This window comes from Bufo gargarizans, chromosome 1, assembly GCF_014858855.1.
Source record: "Bufo gargarizans isolate SCDJY-AF-19 chromosome 1, ASM1485885v1, whole genome shotgun sequence".
NCBI lineage: Eukaryota > Metazoa > Chordata > Amphibia > Anura > Bufonidae > Bufo > Bufo gargarizans.
Genome location: NC_058080.1, coordinates 649,871,019 through 649,890,077, shown reverse-complemented (window position 1 = coordinate 649,890,077; position 19,059 = coordinate 649,871,019). Strand labels below are relative to the sequence as shown.

The window sequence follows — 19,059 nt, the reverse complement described above, 5'->3', positions numbered from 1 at the left end:
CTGTTCGGCCAAAGTTCGGGTCAACGTTCGGGTTCGGGACCCAAACTAGACTCAGACTCGAACCTTGGTGCACTAAAATGGCTGTAAAATAGTCGTAATAAAGGCTAGAGATCTGCAAAAGGAAGCAAAAATGGGGGTAAGAGCAGAACAGTTGCCCTGCAAACAAATATGGATAGGGAAATGACTTAAAATAACATAGAATAGAAAAAAAAAATTATAATCTTGAACAAGGAGGCCAAAGTGGAGGTTGAAGAGGCGGTGGATGTGGCGGTGTAGGTCAAAGAGGTAGCCAACACTGTTTTTGTTGTTTTTTTTATTTAATTTTTTTTATTTTTTTTATATAAATTTGGGAAGACCACAAAACATTGGGAAATAGTAAAGAGTACTTGTCTACTCAGCACAAGGTACGGAAAAGTCCTGTGGTTTCCATACCTGGTTCATTTTAATGAACTTGAGTTTGTCTACTTTGGCTGTGGACAGGCATCTGCGCTTGTCTGTGATTATCCCCCCTGCCGTGCTAAACACACGTTCGGACAATACACTTGCTGCAGGGCAGACCAGCACCTCCAAGGTGTAAAGGGCAAGCTCAGGCCATCTGCCCAATTTGGAGACCCAGAAGTGGAATGGGGCAGACTCATCAGTCAGTACGTGCAGGTGTGTGCACATGTACTGTTCCACCATGTTGCTGAAATGCTGCCTCCTGCTATGACGTTCCATATCAGCTGGTGGTGCTGAATGTTGTGGCGTGCTGACAGTTTTTCCACATTTTGGCCATGCTAACCCTCCCTTTTGAGGTGCTGGCGGTGCCCCAGTTGTGTTGGCTACTTCTTCCTCCTCCTCCTCTGCCTTCTCCTTGTGCTTCCACTGAGTCCCTGCTGTCAGGTGTGAATGCCATCAGCATGGCATCTACCAGCGAGCGCTTGTACTCGAGCATCTTCCGATCATGCTTCAGTAACGGAATTAAGGACAGCACATTGTCCTTCTAGTGGGGATCCAGCAGGGAGACGACCCAGTAATCAGCACTGGTTAGAATGTGGGCAACTCGGCGGAAATTGCACAGGTACTGCAGCATGAAGTCGCGAATGTGTCCTCGGCTGCCCAGAGGCAAAGACAAGCTGTCCTTTGTGGGAGGTGTATCGTCTGTGTCCTCTGTATCCACCAGCCATGCTCCATTGATGCCCATAAGCTGCTTTTGGTGCCACCCTGCTGTGAACATGGTTCCTCCTCCTTCTCATCCTGCAGAACTGTTGGTGCAGGAACCCACCCTCCGAGTCACATGATTGACTGGCCTGATAAAAGTGGAAATGATCCCTCTTCCTCCTGTGCCACATCCTCTTCCATCATTGCCCAAAGTATTTTTTTTATTTTGACATAGAAGTGGGATAGTAATGCTGAGAACTGCGACAGTGGCACTGGCCATGTTGGTGGAGTACTCGAAACAGCACAACACGGCACACACATCCCGCATGGAGGCCCACTCATTGGTGGTGAAGTGGTGCTGTTCCGCAGAGCAACTCACCCGTGCTCGTGCGTGCTGCAGCTGAAACTCCACCATCATCTGCTGCTGCTTGCACAGTCTCTTCAGCATGTGCAAGTTCAACCTTGTGGGTACGTCGCATATGAGGCGGTGAGCGGGAAGGCCTAAGTTACGCTGCAGCGCAGACAGGCGAGCAGCAGCAAGATGAGAACCCCGAAAGAGCACACAGATAGCCCGCACTTTCTTTAGCAGCTCTGACATATCGGGGTAATTTTTCAGGAACTTCTGCACCACCAAATTCAGCACATGCGCCAGGCAAGGGATGTGTGTCAAACAGGCTAGCCCCAGAGCTGCTACGAGATATCGCCCATTATCGCACACCTCCAGGCCAGGCTTGAGGCTCAGAGGCACCAACCACCAATCAGTCTGTTGTTCCATGCCCATCCACCACTCCTGCACGGTTTGGGTTTTTTCCCCCAAACAGATGAGTTTCAAAACAGCCTGCTGTTGTATCCCCCTGGCTGTGCTGAAGTTAGTGGTGCAAGTGTTACACTGACCGGATGAGGTGGCTGTAGAGGAGGAGGCAACAGGAGGCAATGAGAAATGTCCTACAATCCCCGGTGGCAGTAGGACATGTGCCAAACTGATATCCGCCTCAGGCCCAGCCGCTACTGCATTTACCCAGTGTGCTGTTAGGTAGATATAATGTCCCTGCCCGTGCTTACTGGTCCATATATCGGTAGTTATACGGGCCTTGCCACAGATGGCGTTGCGCAGTGCACACCTGGTTTTGTCTGCCACATGGTTATGCAGGGCAGGGATTGCTCGCCTGGAAAAATAGTGGCGGCTTGGAACCACGTACTTTGGGACAGCCACCGCCATAAGGTTTATAAAAGTATCTGTCTCCACCAGATGGAATGACAGCATTTTTAAAGGCCAGGCATTTTTAAATGCTGGCATTCAGGACCAGGGATCATGGGTGGGTAGGGGGGGTACTTCCTCTTTCCCTCCAGTGTTTGGGGGATGGACAGCTGAATGCTTCCATGGAACAGTGTGGACATGCTGGGTGACAGTGGTGGTGTTGCTTTCTGTTTGCGGGTTGGCATGTGCCACTGTCACTCCAGAGGAGGAGGAATAGGCTGAGACCACAGCAGAAGAGGGAGCAAGATGAGCCTTTAATGTTTTTTCTGGTGTTTACTCCACTGCAGCTTGTGCTTTGCCTGGTCATGCAGGTGGTGCTCAGGTTTAGAACACTTATGCCTCGCTTCAGGCTCTGATTGCACAGCGTGCAAACTACTCGCGTCTTGTCGTCAGGGCATTGTCTGAAGAACTGCCATGCCAGGGAACTCTTCGTAGATGGCTTTGGTGTGCTCAGTCCCTGGGTGTGGTGGGCAGTAGTAGGCATACTGGCTAGGGGACAGCCACTCAGTTTTTGCCCTCTGCTCCCTCTTTTGCTGTGTGGCTGGAGCTGTGTGACCACCACCTCTTCCTCCAAACTGCACACGTCACTCACATGACCTTGATTCCATGTGGGGTCTAGGATCTCATCATCCTCCACATCATCTTCCACCCACTCTTCACCCCTGCCCTCCTTGCCGGTCTGCACATGGCAGAAAGCCGCAGCAATTAGCACCTGCGATTCGTCATCATCATCAGAGACGTGCGGCGGTGGTCCTCTCATGTCCACATCCTGAAACATAAGTGGTTGGGTATCAGTGCATTCAATCTCTTCCACTTTTGGGGCATGACTAGGTGGATGGCCCACGGAAAACCCTGCCAGCAGAGTCATCAAAAAGCATAAGAGACTGTTGCATGACTTGGGGTTCAGACTGCTTGGCTGATTTGCAAGGGGGTGACGTGAAAGACAGATTCCCATGGACTGTAGGTGGCAACTCTGCGGTTTCAGCAGGTGACCGGCTGGGAGACACGTGAAGGAACTGGACGCACTGTCAGCCATCCAATCTACTACTGACTCTACTTTTTCTGGCCTCACCATTCATACACCGGTATTCAGGCCTACAAAACGACACTGAATGTCCTGTTGCCTACGTGCACCTGAGGAATATATTTAATTTTGGCGTGTAGCTGGCACAGATCGAACACGTCCTCTCCCTGCAACAGGAGCTCCACCAGCACCAGCAGCACCACGACCAGGGCCACGTCCTTTATTTGATGCTCTCCTTATTCTTTGAGGTCACCCACCAAACTAACAGACATATTAACTATATTCATTTCCCTGTCAAATATGCAGTGCAGGTGTATCTCACAAAAAGAATGGGTATATGTTACCCACCAAATTAACAGTCAGATTAACTATATTAATTTCCCTATCACGTATAAAGTGCAGGTGTATCTCACACCAAAAATGGGTATATGTCACCCACTGAACTAACAGACGGATTAACTATATTCATTTCCCTGTCACGTATGCACTGCAGGTGTACCTCACACCAAAAATGGAAATATGTCACCCACCGAACTAACAGACAGATTAACTATTATATTTTTGTGTCAGAAGTGCAAAAATTGTGCATTGCACCCACCAAAAATTGCTATAGGTCACCCAAAGAATTAACAACCAGATTATATTTCTGTGTCAGGGGTGCAAAGCTGGTGTATTACACCCACAAAAAATTATTATAGGTCACCCACAAAACAAATAGCCAGATTCCTAAAACTGTCCCTCACTTCAGCTGCCTGCTTCCTGTTCCTGCACTATTCAGAGCTGATGGGCAGTGCTACACGTGATCCAGCTTGAATAGAGGCTGGGTCACATGATGCACCGGCCAATCACAGCCATGCCATTACTAGGCATGGCTGTGATGGCTTCTAAGTGCCCACAGCTTAAAAGCTTGTTTATTGGCTGCCCTGCAGCCTTTCAAAGGCTTTATTAAATGCCTGAACACCAAACTCTTCTGGCAAAGTTCGGGTCCGACTACCCAAACTCGCAAGGTTTGGTACAGACCCAAACTTTACAGTTTGGGTTTGCTCAACACTAGTTTCAAGCTTCTCTTTTAAGCAGTATTCCCATCTGGGACATTGATGTCACTAGGATATGCCACCAATGTCAGATAGATGCTAGTCCCATGTTTTGGACCTTCTACTATCATCCGACTGGAACCACCAAACTGAACAGTTCAGGCACATAGACTGCTGGATCCTGCATTTAAATTATGACAAGGCGTAAGTCATTGGGCTATGATCAATCTGCCCCATAATGTTGAGAACACATACCTATATTTCTTCAGCAGTATAACAGTCGGAGGACCATCGTACACATATTGCCTATGATATTGCAGCCAATTAAAGCCAACTTGCCAGGTTTTTGGTAGTACTCTAGAAATTCTACCTTTGTTATATAAGTTGTCTCCTGTAAAATACTTGGATAAGACTTATCCCACACAGATTACTGATGAAACTGATATCGCTATTGGTTTTAACATGCTATATTGCTGCATCCTCGGTATTATTAGGTGCTGTCTAGTCTTTCCCCAGTAAATTTGGAGCGCCCACATCCTACATTCCAAATGAATGACATTACAAGTTTTTTTCTTTCTTTTCTTACATCCTGTATCATGATCTTTCAGCAAAATGGCTGAATACCAACAAGTCAATTTACTATATAAAGTAGATTTCATTAACCACATGAACCAGTCTGATGAATCATTAAAATAGCAACACAAACCAAAATGTCTTGTACAATGTTTTCCGAAAGGAAGAACCGTGGCAGACTGCAAGCCGCAAACAAAACAGTTCTACAGAGAGACAGCAGATTCGATTACACCGCTGTATCTGGTATTATGTAGTCATATCACGAACAAAAGTTTCCTATTCAAAATGCAAATACACAGAGTTTAATAGTTTTCATATTCAAAGGGCAGCTCCAGACAAAACTACATTTTCACATAATCCAATATAAACATGTACATTCAGCCTTTTACTCCAAATGTTAAGTTTTTTTCAAGATTTAAACTTTTTTCTCTGGTCATCATTATCTATTCATTCCATGTCAAACTTTGATATCCTAAAGGGCTCCAGCATGGTCTCCCAGTCCCCTTCTCTCCTCAACTCCTTTCATCCCTCTCACTTATGACTATACAGGCTAATACATTGCCAGTCAAATATGAGGCAGGCTGAAGGACAACGGTTAAAGTGGAGGCATCGCTATCATCACGAATATACCAGATGTACAGGTTATTGTGATTGCCTTGTTAATCCGTCAGACCTGGAAATGCAGTATAATGCCCTTAGCTAAGGAAGATCCAGGTTTATACAATTATCAGCACCACTGAATATACAATTTATTGCAAATTATTTGGAACTATATGTATCCCTCAAGTGTCATTCTACGGATTTATGGATCTTAAAATCTTGATGGTGTTTTAGATTGCAAATTTGAGAAAAAATATGGGTTTCCTCAATGGAGAATCCCAGTTGACATGAAGAAGTGATGAGAAGACACTAGCAGCCCAGCAGGGTTGGACAGTCCCACAAGAATACAGAGGATCCTCGGGTGGGCCCAAGTTCTGACACAATAAATAACCTCTAATAAAATAGGACCCCTAAGGTCTAGCAGAAGAAATTTTAATTTGTAGCTGACCTTGAAGCAAGATCAGGGATAGACATACCAGCTGCACAGGTACACAGTAGGAAAAAGGGTCCACCAGCAATTTATCAAGAAAATACCAGTGATTGCTAATGTCTGCTTCATTGTACATAAAGGACTATTTAATAATTGTCATAACTGTTACTGTTGAATTCAAGTTTGCAAGAAAAATTGTTACATACATCATTAAACAACTTGTTGCAAAGCATCTCTGTGTTAAAGGGAACCTGTCATCAACTTTATGCTGTCCATACTAACGGCAGTATAAAGTAGAGACAGGTGAGTCTGTCATTTAAAAGATAAAAGTAAGTGGTTGCCGAGAACCAACCTCACAACTATTGCAGACTGGGCCTGGAAAAGAGTCATGGTCACCTGAGAAGAGTCCTGGTTATTCATAAATTCCTGCTCTCCCTGCCCACCTGCTGATGATTGACCGTCTTCTACATAGTTTTCTCCCTTTCCGTCTAGGAGAGAACTGCCAATCATCAGCAGATGGACGGGAGAGCAGGAGATTATGAATAACCATGACTCTCCTCAGGTAGATTTGACTCTATTCCAGGCCCAGGCTGCAATGATTATGAGGCTGGTTCTCAGCAACCACTTACTTTTAGCTCATGAGTGACACACCGCTGAGATCAGCATTTATGTCATTAATTTATGCTGCCCTCAGTGAGGTCAGCAAAAATTTGATAACAAGTTCCCTTTAAGCACTTCACTCTCAAGAAACTATGTAGCTGGCCAAGTAGGAGGCCATATGTTATACTTGCCCCGGGGCCCTTTGAAGTCTATGAGGGTGGGCCCTCTGGATCATTTCTTCTGGTGGGCTCAATTAACCAGGATAGTCGAATTTTATCTTATCTACTGTACATGTCATAAGCATGATTAGAAAACATAAATAATAATAAATGGTCTAGGCACTGTCAAGAAGCTAGGTGGCCAACTAGGAGGCCAAATGTTATACTTGCGCCAGGGGCTTTTGAATTCTATGAGGGTGGGCCCGCTGGATCATTTCTTATGGTGGCTCAATGAACCAGGATACTTGAATTGTATCTTATCTACTGTACATGTCATAAGCATGATTAGAAAACTTGATTAATAATAAATGGTCCAGGCAGTCCGTATTACAGGACTAGCACATCAGATCCTGATCTTCACTTGTAAGGGAGAAGGAAGCTTGACCTGCGTGCTTATTCCTCTGCTCTTTATTAGAAAGTACTTAGAGACATAAATCAGGTGCTAGATATACTGTAAGAAACTATGTAGCTGGCCAAGTAGGAGGCCATATGTTATACTTGCCCCGGGGCCCTTTGAAGTCTATGAGGGTAGGCCCTCTGGATCATTTCTTCTCATGGGCTCAATGAACCAGGATACTAGAATTTTATCTTATCTACTGTACATGTCATAAGCATGATTAGAAAACATAAATAATAATAAATGGTCTAGGCACTGTCAAGAAACTAGGTGGCCAACTAGGAGGCCAAATGTTATACTTGTGCCAGGGGCTTTTGAATTCTATGAGGGTGGGCCCGCTGGATCATTTCTTATGGTGGCTCAATGAACCAGGATACTTGAATTGTATCTTATCTACTGTACATGTCATAAGCATGATTAGAAAACTTGATTAATAATAAATGGTCCAGGCAGTCCGTATTACAGGACTAGCACATTAGATCTTGATCTTTACTTGTAAGGGAGAAGGAAGCTTGACCTGCGTGCTTATTCCTCTGCTCTTTATTAGAAAGTACTTAGAGACATAAATCAGGTGCTAGATATACTGTAAGAAACTATGTAGCTGGCCAAGTAGGAGGCCATATGTTATACTTGCCCCGGGGCCCTTTGAAGTCTATGAGGGTGGGACCTTTGGATCATTTCTTCTGGTGGACTCAATGAACCAGGATAATAGAATTGTATCTTATCTACTGTACATTTCATAAGCATGATTAGAAAACGTGATTAATAATAAATGGACCAGACACTCTCAAGAAACTAGGTGGCCAACTAGGAGGCCACATGTTATACTTGCGACAGGGGCTTTTGAAGTCTATGAGGGTGGGCCCGCTGGATTATTTCTTATGGTGGCTCAATGAACCAGGATACTTGAATTGTATCTTATCTACTGTACATGTCATAAGCATGATTAGAAAACTTGATTAATAATAAATGGTCCAGGCAGTCCGTATTACAGGACTAGCACATCAGATCTTGATCTTCACTTGTAAGGGAGAAGGAAGCTTGACCTGCGTGCTTATTCCTCTGCTCTTTATTAGAAAGTACTTAGAGACATAAATCAGGTGCTAGATATACTGTAAGAAACTATGTAGCTGGCCAAGTAGGAGGCCATATGTTATACTTGCCCCGGGGCCCTTTGAAGTCTATGAGGGTGGGCCCTCTGGATCATTTCTTCTCATGGGCTCAATGAACCAGGATAGTAGAATTTTATCTTATCTACTGTACATGTCATAAGCATGATTAGAAAACATAAATAATAATAAATGGTCTAGGCACTGTCAAGAAACTAGGTGGCCAACTAGGAGGCCAAATGTTATACTTGTGCCAGGGGCTTTTGAATTCTATGAGGGTGGGCCCGCTGGATCATTTCTTATGGTGGCTCAATGAACCAGGATACTTGAATTGTATCTTATCTACTGTACATGTCATAAGCATGATTAGAAAACTTGATTAATAATAAATGGTCCAGGCAGTCCGTATTACAGGACTAGCACATCAGATCCTGATCTTCACTTGTAAGGGAGAAGGAAGCTTGACCTGCGTGCTTATTCCTCTGCTCTTTATTAGAAAGTACTTAGAGACATAAATCAGGTGCTAGATATACTGTAAGAAACTATGTAGCTGGCCAAGTAGGAGGCCATATGTTATACTTGCCCCGGGGCCCTTTGAAGTCTATGAGGGTGGGACCTTTGGATCATTTCTTCTGGTGGGCTCAATGAACCAGGATAATAGAATTGTATCTTATCTACTGTACATTTCATAAGCATGATTAGAAAACGTGATTAATAATAAATGGACCAGACACTCTCAAGAAACTAGGTGGCCAACTAGGAGGCCACATGTTATACTTGCGACAGGGGCTTTTGAAGTCTATGAGGGTGGGCCCGCTGGATTATTTCTTATGGTGGCTCAATGAACCAGGATACTTGAATTGTATCTTATCTACTGTACATGTCATAAGCATGATTAGAAAACTTGATTAATAATAAATGGTCCAGGCAGTCCGTATTACAGGACTAGCACATCAGATCTTGATCTTCACTTGTAAGGGAGAAGGAAGCTTGACCTGCGTGCTTATTCCTCTGCTCTTTATTAGAAAGTACTTAGAGACATAAATCAGGTGCTAGATATACTGTAAGAAACTATGTAGCTGGCCAAGTAGGAGGCCATATGTTATACTTGCCCCGGGGCCCTTTGAAGTCTATGAGGGTGGGACCTTTGGATCATTTCTTCTGGTGGGCTCAATGAACCAGGATAATAGAATTGTATCTTATCTACTGTACATTTCATAAGCATGATTAGAAAACGTGATTAATAATAAATGGACCAGACACTCTCAAGAAACTAGGTGGCCAACTAGGAGGCCACATGTTATACTTGCGACAGGGGCTTTTGAAGTCTATGAGGGTGGGCCCGCTGGATTATTTCTTATGGTGGCTCAATGAACCAGGATACTTGAATTGTATCTTATCTACTGTACATGTCATAAGCATGATTAGAAAACGTGATTAATAATAAATGGTCCAGGCAGTCCGTATTACAGGACTAGCACATCAGAGCTTGATCTTCACTTGTAAGGGAGAAGGAAGCGTGACCTGCGTGCTTATTCTTCTGCTCTTTATTAGAAGGTACTTAGGGACATAAACCAGGTGCTAGATATACTGTAAGATGTTTGAGCACAAACGTTATTTGGAAGAAGCTTGTGATATTTATGCTGACATTACATTTACCAATCTATAGAAAAAAAAAGACATGGATGGCATATACACCATGCATTTATCTTAGTGAGTGGGACTATGCATTTTAATCAAAATGTATACTAAGTGCCTCAATGGAGAGGGTTATAAATTATGCTGAGATGCAATAAATCAATGCAAGGCATGTAGATGTGCGATCCATGGCTTTTTATCTACATATTTGCTGACAATATAGCTTTTGGATTCTATAGTATCTCCCATTTAGCCAGTTTCATCAGATACACTCTTGCTTTGCTCTAGATTTCACCTCTACATTCACACAGTGAGGTATTGCTTTTCATGCTTGTTACCTAATAGTAATGACAAAAGCTATGTTAGTGCAGATTTGGATTGTTTAGGTAGTGAATGATATGTGCAGTATATAGCAGTGGTAAGTTATACTCTAGTGGACTTATAAATTTTTTATATATATATACAGTCATGTGAAAAAATTAGGACACCCTTTGAAAGCATGTGTTTTTTTGTAACATTTTTAATAAAAGGTTATTTCATCTCCGTTTCAACAATACAGAGAGATTAAAGTAATCCAACTAAACAAAGAAAACTGAAGAAAAGTCTTTTCAAGATCTTCTGTAAATGTCATTCTACAAAAATGCCTATTCTAACTGAGGAAAAAGATAGGACACCCTTGCCCCTAATAGCGAGTGTTACCTCCTTTGGCTGAAATAACTGCAGTGAGACGGTTCTTGTAGCCATCTACCAGTCTTCGACATCGGTCTGAGGAAATTTTACCCCACTCCTTCAATGCAGAACTTTTTCAGCTGTGAGATGTTTGAGGGGTTTCTTGCACGTACAGCCCTTTTCAAGTCACCCCACAGCATCTCAATGGGATTTAAATCTGGACTTTGACTTGGCCATTCCAGGACTCTCCATTTCTTCTTTTTCAGCCAATCTTTGGTTGATTTACTAGTATGTTTTGGGTCATTGTCATGTTGCATGGTCCAGTTCCGCTTCAGTTTTAATTTTCTAACTGATGGTCTCACATGTTCTTCAAGCACCTTCTGATACACAGTAGAATTCATCGTGGATTCTATGATGGTGAGCTGACCAGGTCCTGCTGCAGCAAAGCAGCCCCAAACCATGACACTTCCACCTCCATGCTTCACAGTTGGTATGAGGTTCTTTTCTTGGAATGCTGTGTTTGGTTTACGCCAAACATGTCCTCTGCTGTTGTGTCCAAATAATTCAATTTTGGACTCATCTGTCCAAAGAACATTATTCCAGAAGTCCTGGTCTTTGTCAACTTTATCTCTGGCAAATGTCAGTCTGGCCTCGATGTTTCTCTTGGAAAGCAAAGGTTTCCTCCTTGCACACCTCCCATGCAAGTTAAACTTGTACAGTCTCTTTCTGATTGTAGAGGCATGTACTTCTACATCAACAGTAGCCAGAGCCTGCTGTAGTTCTCGAGATGACATTTTAGGGTTTTTGGAGACCTCTTTTAGCATCTTGCGGCCTGCTCTTGGGGTGAACTTGCTGGGGCGACCAGTCCTGGGCATGTTGGCAGTTGTTTTGAAAGCCCTCCACTTGTAGACTATCTTCCGGACAGTGGAATGGCTGATTTCAAAATCTTTTGAGATCTTTTTAAATCCCTTCCCAGACTCATAGGCTGCTACAATCTTTTTTCTGAAGTCCTCTGACAGCTCTTTTGCTCTCACCATGGTGCTCACTCTCACTTCAACAGTCAGGAGCACACCAAACTAAATGTCTGAGGTTTAAATAGGGCAAGCCTCATTCAACATGCAGAGTAACGATCTACTAATTATGTGCACCTGGTGTGATATACCTGTGTGAGATCTGAGCCAATTTAAGAGGGAATACATGTGAGGGTGTCCTATCTTTTTCCTCAGTTAGAATAGGCATTTTTGTAGAATGACATTTACAGAAGATCTTGAAAAGACTTTTCTTCAGTTTTCTTTGTTTAGTTGGATTACTTTAATCTCTCTGTATTGTTGAAACGGAGATGAAATAACCTTTTATTAAAAATGTTACAAAAAACCACATGCTTTCAAAGGGTGTCCTAATTTTTTCACATGACTGTATATATATATATATATATATATATATATATATATATGATATATCATCCTTATCTAAGGCCTCATCTGTCCAATATGGGTAAGAAAGTGTTAAGAAATGTGTTGCACAGCATTTATGCTGTTTTTCTCCAACCACCAAGATGGCATCAACCCTATTGAAGATACCTCCCTTTAAAAGTTTATGCCCGTTTGATGCTTGATGTAGACACCTCACTCTCTATAGCTTCACGGGTTTTCCGAGACTGGAAAACAAAAGGTTACAGGTGGGAAACTTACATGAAAAAAAGTCTCCCACCACTTTAGTGCTGCTGTTGCAGAGTACCTCACTGGTATTTGTTTAAAGAGGTTGTGCAGCATCAGTATATTAATGACCTATCCTCAGGATAGGTCATCAATATCAGATCTGCTGGGGTCTGGCAGCGTTTTAAAGAGGCTGATGTGCTCATGTGGGCATTGCACGCCGTCCAGCTTGTGGCAGTGGTGCAGTATAATTGCAACTGCTCGTCCAACTGCACTTGAATAGGAGAAGAAACAATAATTGCAATGCACCGTAACTACCAGTTAGATGGCTTGCAGTTAAACAGTAAAAGGGATGCAGTGCTCTCAAGAGTGCTGTGGCCTGTTCAAACAGCTGGTGGACCTCCACAGATCTGATATTGATGATCTAGCACTGTACAACCCTTTGCTGAGAAGAAGAAGATGATCTGTTTGTATAGCCATGTGACCACTACAGTCGATCACTCATTGGTCGGCTGTACAATGCTAAGGTCAGTGATTGGTTGCAGTAGTCACATGGATGGACAGATACATCAGTGATTGGCTGCAGCGGTCAAGTGTCATATGCTGGCATTATCCCACTGCAACTTGCAGAGAAGCAGCGATAGCAGGACTGGACAACTGCTACAGAAAGGGGGAAGTACAAGACGACTTTTTAAGCAATTGTAGGGGTTATCCAAGATTTTTAATTATCTCAGACAACCCATTTAACACATAGACAGTAGTTTTCAGCATACCAAGTACTAAAGTATGATGCAAAAGACAATAAAGCACAACCTTATCTGAAGTAAACTGGACTAAGAACGGGGAAACATTAAAGGGGTTTTCCGTGTGTTTTATAAGGATGACTTAATCTCAGTATGTGATCGATGGAGGTCTGACTCCCTGCACCCCTGCTGATCAGGGGCAGACTGGGAACTTAAAGTGGCCCTGGAAAAAATGTTAACAGTGGCCCCGTTTTGTAGTCGGGTCCAAACTGATGGAAGGCAGCGCTAGCAATACCATATTGTGGCACATTATACCACCCCAACAGAGTCAAATACCACAGACCATCACAAAATACTACCAGCAGCACAAAATACATCCCCCAAAACTTCCACTGGCCAACCGATAAGAAGGCCCAGAATGCCCCGTAAGCATTAGCCCACCGAGAAATTTCTCTGTAAAGTCTATGGCCAATCCGCCTCTGCTGCCGATCAGCTGTTTGAAGATGCTGTGATGCTCCTGTGGGAGTTGCGGTCTTCTTGCAGCTTACCAAACACAGTACCATCCAATATATAGCGGATGTGCTTGGTATCGGAGCTCTGCCACATTCACCTGAATGTAGGCCATGCGACTGATGAACATGATGTTACTGGCCCAAGAACAGGCCGGCGGCACTCACCAGAGCACATGGCTTCTTCATACCACCGGGAGTCAGACCCCTACTGATCAGATACTCATGATCTATCCTGATATTTGATCATCAGTATAAAACACTTGGACTACCCCTTTAATATATATTATACCCTACATACAAATGATTATGTGGAGCTGTGGTTTCTATCCTGGAGCTTTCTACTTATTTTAAACCTACAGCTCCCGACCTGTGGTTGTCAGAGCATTCTGGGACTTGTAGTTTGACAACAGTTGGAAAGTTATAACCTGAATACTCATTATCGGGAATATATACCCTATAAAAACCTTCATTTCTCCCCAGTGCTGCATGTGGCCATTACTGGCTGATACATACAGTATGCCGTCATCTCATAAGTTGAAGGCAGTGGTTGTGAGAACTGCAAATGACAAATACCAGCTTTAAATTGAAAACGGCTACAGACCATTTGGCTTCTTATTTAAGACTAGATAACATTTGGAAGCATTTGAACGTAAGGCTACTGTGGGCACCAACCACACTTAAAAAATTCCATTAGTTTCCACTCATCGGGAAAACAGAAAATCTTGACTTCTTCCTGAATGTAAATGTTAAAGCGCACTAAGCCTGGAAGACTAAGTAATTTGGCAAATAACACATTTTAAGGAAGGACGACATTCAATTTTACAGCTCGTTGGCCTGGCTACTGGCATTCCAATGTACTTAAAAATCAGATATCATAATTCGAAAGTTTTTAGTCATCAACTTTGAGTTAGCAAAATTGGACACTTTTTTTAAGAGAAGAAAATTCTTACTAGAGAGAAAAATAAAATCATCTATTTTCCCATTCAGATCTTATTATGCAGGTTTTCAGAAATGACCACATTAAACTGATTGATCTTCTCTCAGAGAAAGAAGAAGGATAGACATGTTAATGCTTTGGTAAATGTTACATTAGAGATTATTACCTTTAAAATTATAAATCTACAATGGATGAAAAAAAAGGATGGAAAAGTAGATTTTCCTTCAAATGAATATTTAATTGACGAGTGGGTTTCACAGAAAATGAATAATAACCACTCTCTAGCCTTCAATAGTTCATTTTAGACAGAGCAGGGAATTGAAGCTACCCAGAGAAGTCAATCTGTAAAACAAATGAATTTGTCTAGACCTTAATGGGGTGCATTTTGCTTAAAGGATTAAGATATGAGTGTTAGCCACCATGACAGATTGCATAATATCACGTGTTTCTCGCCACTGTGTCTAATGTTATTGAATTTTTAGAACGGCCCATGCTGGTGAATTATTAAATAGCTAATACAATATTCAGTTTGATGACTGATCCATTGGTTTCATTTGAAAGCAGAAATAATTTAAAGACGTGATCCAGAGCAGAATCAGGAATCCCACCGCCCTGGAATAAAGAGGGGACCGTCTGAGGACTGGTGATGGCTCCTAGACTGCACGAAGACTTTATAATAAAAGAACCCGACAAACCACCAGGCCGGCTTGCATGAGTAACAATCGTTTCTATGTTAATGAAGCTCATTTTTCCTCTTCCAATCTATGAAGTCGCCTTTGTATTTATACTGTGTAGCATCATTAAAATAACATCTGTCTGAATAGGCTGAGATGGAACTAGCGTCTGCCACAGCGTAACGCTAAAAGAATACATATTATCAAGGAAAGAAAGCACAACCATAACACCACGCGTTTCACTTTCTAGAAGGTCGGCTGCTGGTTTGGATGGCATCTCTCTACTTAATGGATGAAAACTCTTCATGATAGTTTATAGAGATGACATGAATGGCGTCCTAATCAGCAGACGGGGGCTCAGTAGTCTTAGGTATGGAACGCATCTGCTGGTCCTATGATATTAATGGGAATTTAAGTTCTGAAAACACCAGATGGACGGTCTGATGCTGGAGTGTTCATGTCCTATACCCACCTGAGAAAGATTACAGTCTAACTGTCACTCTCTGTCTGTCTCATATCCATCCATCATATATCTATTTATCTACCTATCTATTTATTTACCATATATCTGTTCTATCTATCATATATCTATCTATCTATCTATCTATCTCATATCTATCTATCTATGTAACATCTATATCTATCTATATCTCTCCATATCTATTTATCTATCTATCTATCTATCTCATATCTATCTATCTCATATCTATCTATCTATGTAACATCTATATCTATCTATATCTCTCCATATCTATCTATCTATCTATCTATCTATCTATCTATCATATCTATCGGTCTATCAATGTATCTATGTAACATCTGTATCTATGTATCCATCATATATCTGTTCTATCTATCTATCTATCTATCTATCTATCTATCTATCTATCCATCAAATATCTGTCATCTATCTATCTATCTATCTATCTATCTATCTATCTTTCTTCCTTTCTTTCTATCTTCATATCTATCTATCTATCTATCTATCTACCTATCTATCGCTATATCAGCGGTAAAGCAGTCTGAGATAAACTAATTTTGATTGGCCTATGACAATGAGCAGTAAGTCTGCAGTAAGACCTCTCTTGCCCTCATCAACCAACCTACAGGACTACAGGGAATGGCAGGAGGTCACTCTTGGGTAGTCTAAAGGGTGTGTGTGTATGGGGGGGGGGAGGGGTGTGGTGGGGGGGGGAATAAACTTCCTCTCATTTCTGGACCTAAGTGCTGGGACAATCAATACTAAGAAACACACCGGAAAATATGTCTCTTAAGAGAGAAATTATTTGCTCAGCTCAAGTGCTTATTAAAGCTATTCTGGATGGCTTTTGACTTTTTGTTCTAATCTATAATCTAATGACGGCAGTGCTGGCTTTACTGATTGCATTCTTGTTTCCTTAGGAGATAAATCTATAGGCTGCACTGTGGCCAAGTAAACAATATGCATCCATGCTTTCTGTGCAACCCCCCCTCGTTTGATGGTGTTTTTGCTGCAGATTGATACAGATGTTCTAAATCACAACTCTTCATGGGAACAGAGGTTGACAACCTAGCAAGATGAAGCAGCGGTACTGAGGGAGAAGGGATTTATTTCACGGAAGTGGTCACTCCCTTTGTGATATTTATATTAATTTGGGAGATCAGATCAGTGCCTGTTCACACAATTTAAAGCCCCAAAGGCTTCATTATCTTTCAGGCAGAGAAAACGAACTACACACTCTGGTAAGCACTAATCGCATCCACTCCTTCCATCCTTAGACCTACTCCTACAAGCTATGACAAAGTGTCTGTGTATGAGAAGACCTTTCTCCATCTACTAGGAGAAGTTAGCAGGTTATTCCATTCACATGCTGCAGATCTTCAGTACAGGTGCTGAGAGCCTGGCAGCCCGGAAGCCATGGGTGCGGGCTGGGGTGAAAAGTCCAAGCAGTGCTTAGGGCAGGAGAAGGGTAGGTTCCTCACAGGGAACAGGTGCACCTGGATTTAGAGCTCAGGGGCTGAGCAGGTGGTGGAGAACAACCATGAAAAAGGAAATGTAGTCAGGGTGGAAATATTCAGTAGAACTTAAGGGACAGATTGAGGGCACCTGTACTGCCTGGAAGACACCAATGTACAGTATATAGATACCTCAGCTCAAGGGGGTGCAGAATTGCCCTTAAGGGGTGCATGTTCAGGTACACTTATTTTTGCTAAAAAATAAAAGTTGGTATTTTGGTACTCCTATGCAGAAAGGCAAATGTGTATACCAAATGCTAACATAACTTCCATCCTCATGAGGCTCTTCCTATGGAACTGGTATAGGGTTACTCCACAGCACATGAGTTATGAACACCTGACACCAGTTACAGGTCACAAAATAACTTGGGACTGTTCCATAGTCCTCATTTCCAAGCATGGCAGCAGAAGGAAGCACAAGGACTGCTCTCTCAATCCTGCTAACCACTGAGAGGGATTACAATTAAGCTCTCTCCCCGTCATCTCATTAGACACCAGATCCTGCAGATGGCACCAAGGATAATCCACATGGGGATGGAGCACCACGTCAATGCCCAATTCCCTACCTTACCCCCCCTCCATTCCCAGTGGGGCACTTTACACCTTCTGGTCTCTAAGATGTGTCTCCAAGAGAGTTGACATGCAGTAAAGAAAAGTGCAGCATCACTTACCTTTCACCAGGAGTGGTACCCATAAGCTGACACTCAGTAGGAGGCTTGTGACCTCCTTAAAGATCATGTTTCTGGGTCACTAGAAAGCTATAGATCCCTCCAAGGAAGCCCCTGTACGACGAGGAGAGCGTGCAGCTGCTTCTTCTATCAGTATTCCTCTCCTCCACCTTCACTGGCTGATGGGGGAAGTAGTCGCCAGTGCTCGTGAGGTGCGATTGTGCGCAATCCTGCGCGATGATGTGAGATTTATATCCCAGTCCGTGTGGTGAGAGGGCTGTGTGTACAAACACTGGCAGCGTGCCTCCCAGCCTGTGTCAGACAAGTAGCTCCTTCTGCTGGAAGAAAGAATGAAGAGAAGAGACTGGGAAAGAGAGAATGGAAAGAAGGGAATGTGGCTGCACCGCCCAGACACCTGCTCCTCCTGCTGACTTACTTCATCCTCCTCACTTGTCTTCAAGGCTCTCCAGCAGCATGCAGCAGGAGGGAGCTGCAGACTGTGCTGCAGAGCATCCACACATCAGGCAGGAAGATTTACATGCACAGTACATAGCTTATCCCAGTGGCATCAGACTGGTGGAGCTGGGCTGCTTCTCATACAGGCAGAGAGGCTGAGGCTGGAGGAGGGGGAGAAGAAGAAGTCCTACAACTGAACCCTTGCCTCAGTGCACTCTAAGGGCTAGATAAGATATGGAAGGAATAGGGATGGCTACATGAAGATGCTGGGTAGGGTAATGCTCACATGGCAGCTGCCTGGTTGCTCCTACAGTACTGGAGTGCTGCAGCCTTGGAGTAGATTTCTGGAGAAGACTTGTTCATTCAGGGACCATATTTAGAGGTGTGAAGGTTTCTGGGTTCTGTTTCCTAGTCCTACCATGGACCTCTGTCAGCAGGCTGTAGTTTGCTAAAGTTTTGAATGGGTTCACTGATTTATGACCAGGAAGGTCTGCAGAAGTGATTACAGCACCAACCTGAGGAAATAGTCACGTTTTAGCCATTCTTTGAGAAGGATCCAGATTATCTCACGATTAAAACTGATTGTGCGTTAGGCTACTTTCACACTCGCGTTTTGTGCATGACGGATCCGTTCAGATAATACAACCGTCTGCATCCGTTCAGAACGGATCCGTTTGTGTTATCTTTAACATAGCCAAGACGGATCCGTCTTGAACACCATTGAAAGTC

General features: G+C 43.1%; 1 protein-coding gene across 2 annotated transcripts in view; it reads right to left on the bottom strand.

Moving 5' to 3' along the window:
* EDIL3 (EGF like repeats and discoidin domains 3) overlaps nt 1–18,194 on the bottom strand; it is an 869,353-nt gene extending 851,159 nt beyond the window's left edge. For both annotated transcript variants that reach the window (XM_044276012.1, XM_044276013.1), the window contains exon 1: nt 17,878–18,194. In XM_044276012.1, coding sequence (XP_044131947.1) covers nt 17,878–17,944 — 67 coding nt within the window. In that variant the 5' untranslated portion in view covers nt 17,945–18,194. The remainder of the gene's footprint in view (nt 1–17,877) is intronic.
* Between the last annotated feature and the right edge of the window lie 865 nt (nt 18,195–19,059).